We start from the raw sequence: 17,140 nt of genomic DNA on the forward strand, positions 1-17,140 counted from the left end.
CATACCAACACCCGTCTGTTAAGTTTAGGTTTTTATCCGAATCTAGCCTTTTGGTCTCTCTCTTGTGACGGAAAGCGCTTTCCCGGGGAGCTGAGGGATACGACAACACGTCCGACCCGTTGCTATTCCAAGAAGTCGTATGAGCTTCACGACGGAAATCTCCATCCCGACGGTACCGAGCAAGTAGCACTACCAAGATACAACGCCTCATTGTCCTTCTCAGCAAGACAGAGCATTGCACGTGGTTGAGCGACCGCCACCACCACCAAGACGGACCACGAGAGTAGAGGTAGTATCAGCCTTCCGATCCACTTTGTTACTGAGAACCCTCCTGGATCAAAACATCTCTCTCTCTTCTTCAGCTTGCATCTCACCACTAACTCGAACGGAAAACCGATGCCTCTACCTCTTTCAGGGTCCGGCATCACCCGCTCGACCTCCTTTATTTACCAGGATCGTCGCAAACTTTCGAATAAAAGCAGAGTAGCCGTTGAAGTTGAGATCGATTCTGCAGGCAGAAAATCGACACAAACCGCTGCGCGGCCCAGATCAGGATTAGGGACAGGGGATCTCCGAAATCCCTTCGAGTCCGAGCCGCTTACGCCCAAACAGCCCGCCCCTTGGGGGACAAACAATGAAGCCACTCGATAATTCTTTCGCATAAGAGCCGCCTTAAACAAACAACGAAAGAAAGCAAACTCCCCACCGGTAACGTGACTTCACGATACCATTGTACCAGGGATACTTCTGCCTGAAATTAGGGGGGCGAACAAAGAAAGACGACCGAAGATAAGAGTGGCTACAACGAACGGCATACCGACGAGTATCATGAACACAACAAGCAATCACAGTAATCGACAGCCTCATACTACTCATCCTCGATCGATGACTGCGGTGTCGGTGTCAATGTCATCGCAGACTACAGGGGCGCAGCATACCCAGCATCAACATCAACAACATACCGTTTCCTCATCGTCAGCTGCTGGCCAGCAGCAACAAGCATTTCCGACAACCATACCTCCCGCCGTGAGCATGTCATCAACAGTAATGGGCGGTATGTCCTCTCTCCCACCTTCGAACGCACAGCAACAGAATACCTTCCGACGAGCAAGTGTCGCATCGTCAATAACCACCGCCACGCTAGACGACGACCAGATGGCAACACCGATGTCCACTCCACGAAGTATTGACCCCAACAGCAACAACCTCTACGGACCAGGACCAAGCAGCATGGGGCTCGACATGGGAATGCTCGGAGGAGGCGGAGGCGGAGCAATGAACGGGCTACTAGGCGGCATCGGATCCGGAATGGGCAGCAGTTCCGGCAGCATCCAACAACAACAACAACAACAACAACAACAACAACAACAACAACAACAACAACAACAACAGCAACAACAACAACAACAACAACAGCAACAACAACAACAACAACAACAACAGCCCATCACCTCCTCCAGCCACATCACCTCCATGGCCAGCATGTCCGGCATGCCCAGCCTCACCACCATGTCCACTGCCAATTTCCCTACAAACCTCCCTCTACCCAACATGTCCATGCCCATGCCCATGTCCAGTCTCACCAACCTCACCAACCTCACCAACCTAGTACAATCCCCCCACAGTCACAGTCACACCCACACCCACACCCACGCCCACGCCCACGCCCACTCCCCTCACTCCTCCCACACCGGCACCGGGCAAAAACCCATCCGCCGCCGCATGCGCATGATAACCTCCTGCCTCGAATGTCGTCGGCGCAAGCTCAAATGCAACAAGTGCAAGCCGTGCGTCAACTGCCAAAAGTTCAATCGCGAATGCCTGTACCTGGGTCCGAAGCTGGACGAGGCGTCGCAGATGCGGTTGACGGAGATCAAAGAGCAGGTGGGATCTTTGGAGCGGGCGTTGGAGAGGGATGTTGCTAAGGGCGCTGCTTCTTCCTCTTCCGGACACAGGGGGATGGGGACTGGAATGGGCATGGGACTGGGTGGTGGAATGGGGATGGGAATGGGGATGGTGGGTATGAGGAGGGGGAGTTGTGTGTCTATTAGTTGGGAAAAGGGGGGAGATGATGGGGATGAAGATGAGGATGGAGAAGGGGGCCCGGATGTGGATGGGGAACATGAAGAAGGAGAAGAAGATCTGGAGATTACGCCGCTGGTGACGAACGATGTGGCGTATGATGAGAATGAGACGGACGATGTGATTGATTTGGGGATACAGGTGGGCAAGATGAGGATTACGGAGAGGATTGGGGGGATGAGTAGGCCTAGGTTGGCTGAGGAGGTGAGTTTTTGAAGTCCGATGTTTTGCTTTGAAAAGGGGCAAAGAAAGATGCTAATGTGTGAGTGATGATGATGACAGATCCAAGTCGGCATTGGAAGTCCTCGCATGGAGAACGCGTCCGCCCCCAACAACCCTAACGGAGTGCAGCAGCAGGTGGACACGGACATGAACTACGATGGATACCACACCGTAATCGACCAAGACGGAAACGTAACCGAACACGTCCCGGACTTCCTCCGTCCTAGCGCGGCATACATTCCTCCTACCAGCGGCTTCTTCTTTGGTCAAACTGGCCACCCCCCTTCGCTCATCCACTTCTTGCCGGACAAGTTCATCGGTGACGGGCTCGTGGCTCGATACTTCTCCGCCGTGCACCCCATTGCTCGATGTGTCCACAAGCAGTCCTTTGAAACCCTGTACGACGGGTTCTGGCTAGAGGTGCTCAACAACATCGAGCCGAGGGCGTCGGTGCAGGCGGTGGTGTTTGCTGCCTGGTTCAGTGCCTGTGTGAGTATGGAGGAGGAGGAGGTGCAGAGGGAATTTGGGTGGTACAAGACGCAGTTGCTGGAGAAGATGAAGATTGGGACGGAGAGCGCGCTGGCGAGGGCCAACTTTTTGAGGACGACCAAGGTCGAGACACTGCAGGCTTTTGTCATGTACATGGTGAGTGTTGTCCTGAAAAAAAAATGGGGGTAACAAGCAGGCTAACGACGTTCAGATCCCCCTCTGCAGAGAAGAAGTCTCCCGGGCTCACTCCGTCCTCGTCGGCGCCGCCGTCCGCATGGCCGAATGCATGGGCCTCCACCGGGACGGCGAAGCCTTTGGTCTCAACCCCTTGGAAACCCACGTCCGCAGACTCATCTGGCACCAGCTCTGCTTCCTCGACATCCGGACCTGCGAAGCCCAAGGTCCCAAGCCCACCATCCGACGAGATGATTATGACACTCGCCTCCCCCTGAACTGCGAAGAAGACGCCTTCGTCAACCATCCCGGCTACCCCGTAGTCCCACAAGACCACCAATGGACCTCTTCCCTGCTAACCATCATGCGCTTCGAAGTCAACGAAATGATGCGCATCATATGGTCCGACCGCCGCAAGCTCGAGGCCCGCAAGATGGAACTCACCCCCGTCATCGCCAAAATCGAAAACTTCCGCAAGCGCATGGTAGAAAAGTATGCACCGTTGTTAGACGACCGGGTTCCCATCCAACGATACGCCAGATACGTCATGAACCTGCTCATCTACCGACTACACGCCATGGTGTTGCACCCGTACCACAGCAACACCGCCCACCCTTTACCCGAACGCTTGAACGGGCTCCTAGTAGAAAGCGGCATCTTGATCATCGAGCACTCCATCGCCCTCGAAACCACCCCTGAGTTCCGCGACTGGGCATGGTACCTGGGTGCCTACCAGCAATACCAAATCGCCCTTTTGCTTGCAACGGAAATCTACTACCGCCCCAACAACAGCAAAGCAGATCGCATCTGGGCGTGTCTGGATTGGGTCTTCCAGCTCGAGCGCGAGATGCCGAGACAGGAGAAGAGCTTGAGGATCCTCACGGAAATCATGAGCAAGACGAGCGTGTACACGAGCATGCGCAAGATGCGGGCCCCGACGAACTTGGTCAGGGCGGTGCCGGGCAAGCAGGCCATTAAGGAATCACCTCCGCCGCCGACGCCGATGATGCAGACGTCGCAGCAGTCGTATAGTGAACATGTTCAGCAGCAGCAGCAGCAGCATGCTCAGCAACAAGCTCAGGCTCAACAGCAAGCTCAAGCCCAGCAGCATCACCATCAACAACAAATGATGATCCAACAACAGCAACAGCAACAACCCTTAGTCCTCAAACAAGAACCAGGTCTCCAAACACCCACCATGCCTCCATCCTCCTCAATGTCCATGTCCGCCGCTGCCGCAATGGCATCAATAAACACACTCTCCCTTCCACCCTCCATGAACGCCTCCCTCTCTCCCGCTGAACACCACCACCACCATCAGCAACAACAACAGTTGCTCCTCCTCCAACAGCAACACCAAGCTCACTCACAACATATCCACGCCCAAGCCGCTCAACATCCTCACCAGCAACAACACCCTCACCAGTCTCAACACGCGCAGCACCAGCAACAGCAGCAACAACACCAACAGCCCGGTCAGCATCCTCATCAGCATCCTCATCAGCAGCAACATCAACAACAACACCATCAACAGCAACATCAATGGACCCACCAACACCACTGGCACTCCAACATGCCACCACCGAACATGGTTTACGCGGGAGTATCAGACGGCGCAGTACTCTGGGGTTTGCCGCCGGGAAATCCGGGGAGTCCGGAGAATAGTAGTGATGGGGGGAGTGTAGTTAATCATGCTCATGGAGGTGGTGGAGGGGGGCATGGAGGAGGGGGGCAAGGGGGGCAAGGGGGGAGGAGTGGGAGTATTGCTGGGGTTGGAGGTGGTGGTGCGGGATCAGGGGGATCAGGGGGGACAAGAGGAGGAGGAGGAGGGGATGTGTCAGGGCAGGGAAATGGAAGCGGTGCGGGAGAAGGGGGCGCGGGAGGAAGTGCTGGGGGAGGAGGTGGAAGAGGGACGATAGGTGGTGGGATGAATGTTGATTGGGTATGTTTTCTTCAGTTCAGTTCTTCTTTCGTCTCTTCCATTCATTCACTCACCTGTTCCTTTCCCATGTTTTTTTTTCTTTCTCTTCCATATCCTCACACTGCCTGCCTGCCAGTCACACTTCCCCGTCCCATCCCTTCCCTTTCAGCACACACCCACACATACAATCAATCACCCAATTTTCGGATCCCTCATCTCCATATCCATCCATCAATCCCACTCAAACAAAACGAGAGTACTGACAACGCTACGCAGAACCTAATAGAATCCCTCTTCCCCACCCACCCCGAAACAGGCCAACCTTCTTTCCAAGCCTTCGCCGAGCCGGTGATTTCTTTCGTGGACGGCGTGCCGGTTCCTACCATGCCTTCAACACAGACACAGCATCAACATCAACAACAGCAACAACAACAGCAGCAACAACAACAGCAGCAACAACAATCAAGTTCATCGCAAGCGTTACCGGTACGAAGAGGGGGACCGGGGCAGGGGCAAGGAGGGATGAAGGGCTCGGAATAAGCCGTAGTTACCTAGTAGTGTAGGTACTAGGCGAGAGTCGCAAACAGAGGAAAGATCACTTATTCTAGGGGGCTGTCAGCAGTAGCAGTAGCAGTAGCAGTGGGAAAGTAAAGGTCGGGTAGGTAAGGAGAGAAGTAGGTATTCTCGTCCATGTCCATGAATGTGTACAGGAGGAAAGGGGCAGATAGCTAGGTAGCAACCAACCTACGCGAAAGACGGAAGACGGGAGGAGAAATAAACTAGCTACCTACCTTAGGTACTTACCTCTATTTACCCTTTCTCACCTGGCATCTCCGTCCGGCGTCCGTCCGCTCCGTCCGGCGTCCGCCCGCAAGCCCACAAGTTTCCGCCCACAAGTTTTCCTTACAGCCGTCCGTCGGGCATATCAGACTTACATAGTACATACGGTAGGTACCTTAGTACCTAGTGATGATCAAACTATGTACCCTAGCCTAGAGGTAGTTATGCTCAAAAAAATTTTTTTGCTCTTATCCTACCTACCTACCTACCTACCTACCTACTTACCTACCGTACCTAGCACGTTTACGTAGCTCCTCTGGGAAAAGAGACCTCTGGAAAACCTCTGGGAGAAAAAAAAAAAAAAAAAAAGAGATGTTAGTATCAACTACCTACGTTATGTCCATAAATTGAAGTGAGTACATCAGATGTTAAGGGGTGCAAGATGAAGAAGAAGAAGAATTTCACAGTAGAGGTACTGTAAGAGCGTCAGAGAAAAAAAAGAAAAAAAAAAAAGGAAAAAAAAAAGAAGAAAGAGGAAAATCAAACGTTGGGAGGTAGGTAAAAAAAATAAAATAAAAAAAAGGAAATGGAACGGAAAAAGGTAGGTAGGTAGGTAGGTATCGATAAGCATCAGGAGAGCAAAGAAAGAAATGGAAACCTGGAACCTGGAACCTGGAATGGGGGACGAGGTGGATGGAGTAGAGGTAGGTAGGTAGGAAGGGGGGAGGGATTTGTTGACCTGTCGTTACGGTGAAAGAATAGGGGAAGAAGGGGTATGTACCTCTATGGAAGATGCAAAGATGTGCAATGCAGTCTTAGTTAGGTATGTAAATATCTCATGGAAGAGTGGATTTGCGGACGTAAGTCGTAACAAGTCCAGGAAGCGGAAGCCAGGAAGCGAAACGGAGCGGGTGTATCCAATATTTGTTCCATCTTGTCTCTTTTGCTCCCGTATTTTGATGTTCGGCTCCTTTACAGATTGCGAGAAATCCTTAGACTACTTCTCTGTCTCTTGAACCTCATCCTACATAATATTCCAGTCATTCTCAATTACTCAAACATTAGAGAGGCCTCTAGACTTGGCATCTCTCCTCTGACCGATGACTCCTCGCATATACACTAGTCTTCCAACTCTTTACACAAGATAACCACTTGGCTTTCGATAAGTAACACAGTCCTCGCATGAATAGATTCAGAATCCCGATTCACTTGAACTCACGGGATTAAGCGCTACTGTCGCGTCCATCCAGAAAAGCGGGAGTGATCGCTGACCCTCAACCTCTCAACCGTCAAAAATACCTTACCTAGCACCTCACCACCTCACCACCTCAACCCCATCAAACTCTTCCACCATCAGCACCAAAAACACAATGACCTTCCACCCCATCACCACCACCAAGTCTCCCACCCCCTCCCCTCCTCCATCCTTCATCCTCCACCACCTCGCCCTCGGCACTCGGCAGTCCCCTCTCCGAAATCTCATACCACTACCACCCCAGCTCCGTCCGGCACCATATCTTCCACCGTAGGGAACCACGGAGACCGCGACCCGATTTCCCAAAAAAAAAAAGCGCTGCCCTCTGGTCTATGCTGTTCTTTGTGTACCAACCAGACCGGCAGACACGGTCCCTCAGCAAAACGGGTTTCGGTTGTGTTTGGTGAATACCTCTAGGGGGTTTCACATCGGTTCTGCGGTCGGTTCTCCAGACAAAAACAAGGGCGGAGAGAATGAATAGGAGGAGGAGGAGGATATTGATCGACTGGAGAAGCCTATCAAGCAGGGGCAGGGGTGGATGGAGGTGGTTATTTTGGGGGATGTGTCGGTTTATGACTCGGAGGAGGGTTGTGATGCTGGTGTAGAGGTATATTTTGATGATGATGATGATGATGATGATGATGATGATGATGATGGTCATTGTGCTTGTGAGGAGAATATCAAGGTCGAAGAGGGACCAGATGACGACGGCAAGCATGCTTAGGAGGCTTCTTACAGCTCTAATGATAAAGAATATAGACGGGAGGTAAGAGTTAGGATGACTGGTGGTTCCCTTGCCCGCCCACTTGGTGAATCTTGAAGTCCGTCACTGACGTTCTTTATAGCTGCCTCTGAGACCGTCCCACCCTACCGCACAGTCCACCCCGTGCCTTCCTTCACGGAGTGCAAACACCATCGGACGAAATCTGGACCACCTGGGCCGCCGCGCTTGCCCTTAATAAGCGGCCGATCCAGGCCGAGTTGGCAGGATCTCCTCGGGACCAGGCAGTAGCTCAACTGGTCTCATTGAGGGTCTCTTCAGTGTGCCGTACCTCCCGGTCCACAAAGAGGTCCCGCGTTCGACTCGGATGCACGTCACGATTTCTTTCGCGCAAGGCTGGGGATTTCGGATGTCGACACGTGATCCGCTTGTTCCCGAGGATAATAGTAGTGCCCTGCTACTGTGAATTTTGTTTTCTTTTTTGTCCATTTTTATTTTTGTCGCCTCTGCTACCACAACAGTTACTCGGACAGAGATTGACACTCAGCCGTTACGATCAACCTTCAGGCGGACAACTGAGGAGGCGGATTAGTGGAAACGGGTGATGGTTACCACAGTGCTGCCTAAACCTGTGTCTGTCTGAAGTTAGTAATGTCAGTTCAAAGGGAAAGGACGGAAAGCCGGAAACGGGACGGGCGTAGCCTTCATTAGCGAGTACCTTGCTGAGCTACTGTTCATGTCTCGATCAAGGAAAGTGCTTACAACCAAATAACGTGTGTACCACGGACGAGAGTGATGATCATTAACGACCAGCATCCACAGAGTGACAATCACTGGCCAAGTTCAACCATCATCGTGGTGCGGCCATTCATTGTTACGTCTGCAGTGTCTGCCAAAGTCCCCACATGAGCAAGACACCCCGAGTGTCTCCATCTCTGGGTGCTGCTTCCTTCTCCCCGAATCTCCGAGCAAAGAATGGCGAGGTCTGTAGCTCATTGGCTTCTGGGATAAGCTCGTGCTTCTGTATGAGGGTGTGATGTTATCCGAGACACTGCCGCTTAGTGATCTGTCTTCCTTGGTGAGCACTAGGCCTCTCCCACGCCCATCAGTCCTGGAGATGTAGTCACTTCGAGTAGGTTCTGGTACCCCATATCGCAGTCACATATAGCCTGGTCCACGAGGAACGACCGTCCATCCTTCGCAATGTCCTACCGTTCTGGGGAAGCACATCGCATGGCATGTCCAATCTCCAAGCAGAATGGAGTGGATCACCTGGTCCGTTGGTGGCCATGGCGAGGCGAGAGCGGACCATTGGGCAGCGGTGCTTCTCTAGTCATCGTTATCCATATGAGCATCATATCGGTACCGATGCTGGGCCTTGGTGACGGCCCCATATCCGGTACGTCATGAATCCATGCCCCTCTCGGGTGTTCCATTGCTGAACGGTTGAGGTCGTGACTGCAGATATGATCAGAAGCAACAGCGGGATGGTGATGACGAGAATCCATGAGCTCATGCCTCTCGATAACCGCCAGGCATCCCAGCCCCCGCACCTCTGCCAGTGCTTCTGGCCTGCCCGTGTGTCCACTTGGGGGTAACGCTGACAAGGTGGTTTATGCAAACATTCTTCGATGCCATATGCCTAGGTCTGATCTCTCGAGGTGGTCGTTCACCCATTGAAGCCAGGGTGCCTTATTGCAGAGAGCACTTGCGTTGGAACCAGAGTAACCTCGCCTCTGAGCAAGATCTTAGGATCGCCTTGACGAAAGTACGGGGTGGGAAAGTCCCATTTCCGGACGGTTACTGAACTTCCCGTCCATGCCGTCTTGTGGTTGTGATCATGGCATGACAAGGTCTCAACCTTCGGCTCGAAGATTGTGGAGGACAATCTGGCATCTACCCCTGCGGGATGTACCAGTACAGGCAGATGACGAGGTCGTTAGTGTTGATGCTTGAAATCGTATCCGAAAGCGGTAGGCTGCAGAATCGGAAGTCAGCCTTCACAGTCCATCTTGATGAAAATAATGGGAGTGAGTGGTGGAGTTGCACCACACAGTATACAACTCAGGGGAACAAACACTCATCGGTTGCAAGACGACAGAGTAGTAGTAGCAACCTGAGGTGGGCTCGCAGGAATAATGCCCTGTCTTGTTCCCATGCCTTTAGTTCGGATGGCTCTTGATGGTCCATACTCTTTTGCCGAGTTAAGATGACTTTGGACTCTCAGTCAATGTCGTTGTTTTTGATAAGCTGTTTCATCGACGACCTACGCATGAATGCGCACGGATGTAGAACGTCTGAAAGCCTTCCTCAAGCATTCTGCCAAGCCTAGCAAAGAAACAAAAAGGGAGACGGGAGTCATGGAATGGCCCAGACTGAAACAAATAAACATGTCCCAAACTCAGAGAGAAGGACCATCGAATATTCTTTGAAGATGATCAGGTGCCATTATCACCCGCGCACGTTTTTATGCGCACGGTCTCGGTTCGTCGCATGAGGCGCCCTTCTGTCATGCTGGACGGTTATGGTGGTGACGTTGGATCCTAGCAAAAAGTGATGGAGGCCTGGTTGAAAACTCAAATTCAAGAAGAGTATAGTCGGTTTGTGGGGGAAGCAGAATTCGAGGTTGTCAAGGTCTGCCGGAGACACTCGATTGAGCGTTGACGAAAAAAGGATTTTCAAAGATCCAAAAGAGCTCCGAGGCAAGTCCGCCAGTCCCTTGATCGTCCCTTCTCGGAATCAAACTGTCCCAGTTTGTGATTTCCAGTCGGATTTGAACAAGATCAAACATTCGGGAAGGAACCTCGCGGCAGAGCTGCATCTCCCGTTTCCCAATTGATAACGTCTGTGCGCACCCTAAATGCTTAGCCTGAAGAGCAACCCCACCCAGCTCACAAAGTGGATCTTCTACCTTACCACCTAAACATACAGCCGGGTGCTACTGTTCAACTTGTTCTATTTCCAGTCACTTCACCCTTCATTAATCGGATCGTGGCATCACCGCTGCGGCTCATTAAACCTCTTTCTCACGTGGAAACGTCAATCGCCATGCCTTCTTCCAACGTTGCCTTCGCAAGCAAGGCCCTGAATATCTAACCATCACCTATCTCGGGGTGTCAGTCAGACCCACGAGACGCAATGCTCGTGGCAAGGGAGTGTGTGTGGACGAAGGAGCGCGCCTGCAGACGAATTCCATTCCCCGATTGGACATTCTTTGCGAAAACTCAGTATAAGTCGTGGCTCGACATATAGCCTCCTCCAGCAAGGATCATCGTCGAGATGGCCAGTTGGTTGTTGAGTTTGGGCCTTCTCACTCTCCTCCATCCTACCTATACACTCTCACTCTTGCTGACGAGGCACAGAAGCGGAGACTTGCAGTTGAGACAACACTGCAATGCGGTGGGATTCTGACAACTCGATAACATCTGTGCCTCTCCCGCGGAAACGGTATGCCCTCTCCGACCACGCTGTCCGACTCGTTGCAGACGCGGCTTCCGCCGCACGGGAAGTTGCCGCGTACGGTACGGATCCGCTCCCCTCTCTGGCGACTCGGTTAACAGGTGTGGCGGAAAACGTCGAGACTGGTTGATTGTCGAAGGACTTGTTGGGGAATCAGGACCTGCCTCCGCTGTCAACCAGCGTGTGGGTGTGGGCTGGCCAAGGGAAACCGAGCGGGACTTGATTGCCATCAGACCCTACACCACCTTGTGACTGCCTGTCCGTCCCGATGGAGATGTATGCTCACCGATCGGGCCACAGACGCAAAGTGGTGACCAGCGATCAAGGTCATCTAGAGGCTTTGATGACCTTGGTTGTTAATTACAACACCACCCGCCGGCACGACAAACCAAGCTATGGACTCGTATCACACACCAAAGTCTGGACCATTTCAGCCTCCAATTTTGGTGTCTACAACCGCCGCACACCCGTCTTCGCTTTCGGTGGATTAGAAGGGCAACACATGCACAGGGTTTGTGAAGAGCTCGGAGCGGAAACATCGTGAGCCGAACTTGGTAACTCTACACCTGATACCACCACAAGGGCAAGGCGGGGCACGGGACAGGAAAGGTAGGTCTTGCCGACCGTTACGTCGATATTTATGCCTACAGCAGGCAAGTGAAGACGAGGTCGCGGCTAACGCCCGGGCATGATGGCGGCCGCCTGTCTACATATGCACTGATCTCTCCATCAACACTGAGCTTATCACAGCGAAATCTGCAAACGACCTTCCACTGCTGGTATCCCATCTCAGCGGTTGAGGACGGCTTGTTATTGCTGATGGACGCCCGGTAACGGCCTGACGAGGATGTAAGTTGTGCGATTGTAACATTCTGCTGTACGCTTTCTCTGGGTGGTAGGGCAGTCCGGCGAGGTATCCCGTCTGAATCCCGTCTCACGCACACTACCCACTCCTTGTCCGGTTGCTGGCTCTTCACTGCTACCATAGCACAAAACAGGACAACCTGGAATCCGAAATGGCTGTTTTCTTCTACTCCCCGGTCACAGCTCGTGCACGACAGATGAAGCGCCGCTACAAACGTGAGGTGACAGTCGCGATCCCAGGTACCGAATGAAGGAATAGCTACCTCTCTATGCAACCCGTTCAGGTCATACCTTACACTGCACCACCACATGCTACTGAGCGTTGCTTTTCTTCATTACACCCGCGGCCAAGATGGTTGATTTCTCGCAAGTGTCCGTGAGCATGTTGCTACAACGTCCGTCGCCTGATACTCAACAAGGCTCCTTGCCTTGGGGTCGCCATAATGGGCCATCATCATGATACTCCGGGGGCCTAGTGGCCGTTTTGAGCGCTAACCGTATTCGTTACGAGCGCAAACGAGCTATAGGCTTGGGAGATATACCACAATAATAGCGCTATATAGATCATTTTTTATTCAGTGACCCGCACAAGCTACCACGATATAGCAGCTGAATACTCGCATCAGCACATCTCGGCTTCCCGTTCCAGCGGGCTCATAGCTTTGACGTCCCGCCTTCAGCAATCGATACTACGATGAGAGCGGGGGTGGTCCTGGATGAGGCTGACAGGCCATTGCATTTCCAAGAACTAACAAGCGCTGATATCTCTCGAACTTGACCTGAAATTGGGAACAAACTCAACCTGGAATGTCTGTGGTACCACCTCAAATGGCACTGACATCAACCTTTCCAATTTCCACCCTATTTCACAACTCATCCAGACCGACAACAAAATACCGACGAAAACATGAACAGAAAGTGAAGTGTCCATGAGCTGTTACCCCCATCAGCTTAGCACCCTCAGTCCCAACTCCCAAGGACTCTGCGGCTGATGAGCTAAGATGCCCCTGGACTCCCGTCTGACGGGCATTTGCACAGTACTACCCGACGGCAGTAGCCAGCAGCCCGGCAGCGGACTTGACTGCTTGTCAACATTCGATTTCCCGTCGTCTAGGTAGGTACCCAAACCGCTACAACGTCAGACTAGAGGTAGACTTTATGTCTTGCAGAACCTGGCACAACAGCGAGATATAAAACGGACAGGCAGCGGTATCCCTTCCTCCCTAGAGAGCTTAAATGCCTGTGTTCAACAGCTGCACAAACGCCAAGCAGGTCTACAGGTTACCAGGTAGAACCAGGGGTTGCGTGTCGGAGACTTAAATTGCATGGACGGTGCAGGCCCGCGTAGTGGTGCGTGTGGAGCTCTTCTTACAGCTGTTTTGGGGTCGCTCTTCAGTTCAGCATCGACCCTCTCATTGGGCGGTTTCGAGGGTTTCGTAGCTGTACCTTTGCTGTACACTCGTGAACCTTACGTTACCGCACCACTAAGAGACCCCGGACGACCACCATTCTGGAAACAACCTCACTTCAGTCCTCACAGTTCACACGCCTCACCCAAGTCAATCTCAATCTCGAGCACATCAGTCAACACACAGACACACAACACGGCCTCGTGGGGGGGTTCAAGGGTGGGCAAGGGCATTGAAGAGCGAAAGTCTCTCTTGTTTTCTCATACTTCAAAGCAACCTCACTCAACCCAGGAATACATGGAGGTCAAGGCACAATCGCTGGCGCAAATAACACATCCCTTCATCCTCTCTTTACTTTCAACTTGAAACCTCCTTGAACAAACTCGACAATTTCTGCCTTTCAACTTTCTCGGTCCCGACCCAATCGCCTTCGTCATCATCATATCACTATAAGTCATCTCACTATAAGTTGGCCTGACACTTTGGTGACTCGTCAGCTTGCCATCCCCTCGGTCCCCCCTCCCGTCACTGCATTCAGGTTCCCGACTCCCGTCAGCCTGGAAGAGAGCCCCAACTCACCCAGGACCTGGAGAGCCCCAAAAATCCCAAACGTGCCCCACGCTGCTGCCGCTCCTTCGGTGCCACTGACCGAACCCGCCCCTCATCCACCACTCGCGGCTCTCCACAAAAACCCATCTCCAACCCAACAGAGAGGTACCGCGACAGCTCCAGTTCAAGGGTTCCTGAACTTCCTGACAAGCTACAACATCTTGTACCTCGACCTTTCCCCAAGAGCTGTCGTCAGTTGTTTGGAAGAAAATAACAAAAGCTCTTGTACGCCCACTTCCACTTCGCCCACAGAAATATCAACCGTGGTTCAGCTTTCTTTGGATTGGATCCAGAAATAAAGAAGAAAAGACCCCTCCGACTTTTAGTTCCTAGAACCGGACTCGAGTCCGCTCCAGCTTCCAGGGCATCAATTGCGCGCCGGCATACCTACCTACCTACCTACCGACCCAGCAACAAGAATACAGCCAGATTAGAAACAGAGAACAGAAGGGAACAGACAAAAGATGCAACCGTATTCTTCAAACCTGCCGCACCAGCTGCCGCCCGACCACAGCTATCACCACGATCCTCATCACCACAATCCTCACGCGTCTCCATACCCCCCGCGTCATCACCAACTGCAGCAACACCAGTTCCCTTCCATGGCCCCTCCCAACGCGCCACCACCGCCCCATACAAACCCATACCAAGATCCCACCATGTCCGGCTCCGGGTCTTCGGCTCCTCCTCCTGCCCCCGGCCCCGGTGGTTCCAGTCACGGTGATGGAAGCAGCCACGGCGGCCAATTACAAGCGACCCCGCCATCCCAGCAGCAGCTACAAGAACGAGCGCCCTTGACGGCCGAGGAAAGGATGCAGCAGGAGCAAAACTTGAAGCCGTACTCGGGGACGGATAGTCAGGGGAGGATGTATTCGTGAGTTTGACCTACAACCCTTGGTTTCGGCCGTCTTTCCGTTTGCGCTCGTCGGTGTCAGAGACAGAGAGAGAGCCAAGAGACAGAGTCAAGAAAGACAACAGGGCTAACCCGGTTTCATCCCATACTATAGGCTTGAAGTTGTGCAACAACCACAACGTGCGCGAATGTGTGGTTTTGGTGATAAGGTATGGGCTTGCTTATGTCTGGCTGCTGCTGCTGGCTGGCACATCGCACATTGGCACATTCGGTCCTCCAACCAATGTAGCCTGTTACGTTGTGTTTCGCTCTAGAAAACAAACAGTTCGATCGGTGGCTTACATATGACATGGAATAACAGGATCGAAGACCTATCACACCCCCTCCCTGTGTTAAACTGGTTATCAGAGATGCGAAAACTGGGAAAGAGATTGATTGCAAGTCAGTAACCACTCAAAACAATACCCCCCTAACTCTCTAGAGCTGATGATGGCTGACAAGGATGTTACAGTGAAATCGAATACTCCATGTTCATCTGCAACGTCAGCCTATACACAGAAGACGCCCTGAAGGAAGTAAACCTCGTCCGACACACGACTTCAACGCCCTCCATCTCTTCCACCACCCCAGCTTCGTACGCCTCCCTCGAGCAAACGACGCCCGCCTATTCGCATATTCTGCCGTCGAATCGAGATGTGGGCTATGGGCATCATCAAGGGATGCCGTATCAAGGGAACCCGGGCATGAATCCGTATGATATGCAGACGAGTCCTTACCAGGGTATGCTGCCCCTAATTCGTCATGTTATACAGTAAATGCTGACAATGAAAACAGCCGGCTTCGTAAACGGAAACCCCTACGGCGCCCCCGCCCCCTCGCACTACCAATACAACCAACCACTTCCGCCCCAACCCGGGCCATACGGCGCCCCGCGAGGTCCTTACGATCACCCTGGAGCTCAGTATGGAGGCGGTGTTGGTGGCATGCCCGGTGGTGTAGGCGGACCTCTGCAGCAAAGAATGTCGGTCAGCAGTGTTGGTGGCCAGGGCGGACAGCAGCCCCAGGGCATGTTCACGAGGAACCTGATCGGAAGCTTGGTATGCAGCGCCTTCCGGCTGACGGACACGAACGATAAGATTGGAATTTGGTTCGTGATGCAGGATTTGAGTGTGAGGACTGAGGGTGTTTTTAGGTGTGTAGTACTTTCTTTGCCCCGTTTATCCCTTTGCCCCTTTTATTCTCTTCCCTTCCATCCCATTCCCCCTTAACCTTAACGCTTCCATCCCATCCCCTCTTCACTCACTCTCTTCCATCCGGAGCCCAAGCAAGCTAACAAACCCCCCCAAAAAAAGGCTCCAATTCTCCTTCGTAAACGTCGGTCTCCCCACCCCCCTTCCCTCGGGATCGTCCGGTTCCAGCACGGGAATCAACCAGTCCAAGGCTCCGATCCTCGCCTCCGTCTTCAGCGAGCCGTTCCAGGTGTTTAGCGCCAAGAAGTTCCCGGGAGTGTGCGACAGCACGGCGCTGAGCAAGTGTTTTGCGACGCAGGGCATCAAGATTCCCATCAGAAAGGAGGGGGCGAATAGTAAGAATAATGAGGATGATGATGATTATTAGGGTGGTTAGTTAGCCTTGGACATCATAGGGGAGGGGGAATGGATACAGAATAGGAAGGAAAGAGGAAGTTCTGACATGACGACTTACCGAACAATCTCGGGAAACTCAGAATGGCTCTCTAGGGTTAAAGATGTCCGGCAGTCATACTTTGGCTACTGACACCTGCAAAGCGACCGACAAACACATCTCCCGGCAAGCGTTTAACCCTGCGTCGGAGCCACTCTGAGTTTCCCGATATTATTCGGTAACGGGGTCGTTGGACCTCGAAACATTCGATTCGGTGCGATGATGAGAGAAGACGACGAGAATCATATGACTGGATGAATTCGCCGCCATGTACTACCTCATACGTACAGACCACGGGAAGAAGAAGAAGGACTGGATATGACGGAGTGAACGCGGTACATGTTGGGCATCATATAAGAGCTGCCGATACTCGAAATGGTCGATTCGATATAGCTTTTTTTGCTATGGCCATATGTGGGAATATCGAAGAATTGGAACTAGAAATTGGGGATATGCTTGCCGGTCTACAGTACCTTGCTAGCATGATCTTGCCAGTGTGGATGTTTACTTAGATCAGACACATGATACTATTTGTACAAGAAAGAAGAAGAGGAGAGGCGCTGGCGGTTCTTCTGTTTCCCATTGCTGCTGTCTTTGTAGTTAGTTTGTAATCACAATT

General features: G+C 52.4%; 3 protein-coding genes across 3 annotated transcripts; 2 read left to right on the top strand and 1 right to left on the bottom strand.

Moving 5' to 3' along the window:
* Positions 1 to 828: 828 nt before the first annotated feature.
* Positions 829 to 5,428, top strand: B0H65DRAFT_505932 (uncharacterized protein; the record flags this gene model as incomplete). The annotated part of the gene is given in 6 exon segments (XM_062828031.1): positions 829 to 900; positions 919 to 2,286; positions 2,365 to 2,949; positions 3,005 to 4,006; positions 4,016 to 4,631; positions 5,175 to 5,428. Coding segments are annotated over 6 exon segments (3,897 nt in total).
* Positions 5,429 to 7,082: 1,654 nt separating this feature from the next.
* B0H65DRAFT_454183 (uncharacterized protein) lies at positions 7,083 to 7,820 on the bottom strand. The gene has a single exon (XM_062826185.1). The coding sequence runs from the start codon at positions 7,639 to 7,641 to the stop codon at positions 7,156 to 7,158; it is 486 nt and encodes a 161-aa protein (XP_062687535.1). The 5' UTR covers positions 7,642 to 7,820; the 3' UTR covers positions 7,083 to 7,155.
* A 6,276-nt stretch (positions 7,821 to 14,096) lies between these two features.
* Positions 14,097 to 16,615, top strand: B0H65DRAFT_69843 (velvet factor-domain-containing protein). Its single transcript, XM_062831287.1, has 6 exons — positions 14,097 to 14,859; positions 14,993 to 15,047; positions 15,200 to 15,279; positions 15,350 to 15,618; positions 15,673 to 16,030; positions 16,191 to 16,615. Exons 1-6 carry the CDS (start codon positions 14,450 to 14,452, stop codon positions 16,453 to 16,455), a joined length of 1,437 nt encoding a protein of 478 aa, XP_062687536.1. The 5' UTR covers positions 14,097 to 14,449; the 3' UTR covers positions 16,456 to 16,615.
* Positions 16,616 to 17,140: the final 525 nt, after the last annotated feature.

The sequence above is a fragment of the Neurospora tetraspora genome, assembly GCF_033439725.1.
Source record: "Neurospora tetraspora strain CBS 560.94 chromosome Unknown B0H65scaffold_1, whole genome shotgun sequence".
Taxonomy (NCBI): domain Eukaryota; kingdom Fungi; phylum Ascomycota; class Sordariomycetes; order Sordariales; family Sordariaceae; genus Neurospora; species Neurospora tetraspora.

Coding starts and splice junctions, on each gene's coding strand:
- B0H65DRAFT_454183 (XM_062826185.1), bottom strand. CDS start 7,641: ATGCTTGCCGTCGTCATCTGGTCCCTCTTCGACCTTGATATTCTCCTC.
- B0H65DRAFT_69843 (XM_062831287.1), top strand. CDS start 14,450: ATGCAACCGTATTCTTCAAACCTGCCGCACCAGCTGCCGCCCGACCAC. Junction 14,860..14,992: donor AGTCAGGGGAGGATGTATTC/GTGAGTTTGACC, acceptor CCCATACTATAG/GCTTGAAGTTGTGCAACAAC. Junction 15,048..15,199: donor TGTGTGGTTTTGGTGATAAG/GTATGGGCTTGC, acceptor ATGGAATAACAG/GATCGAAGACCTATCACACC.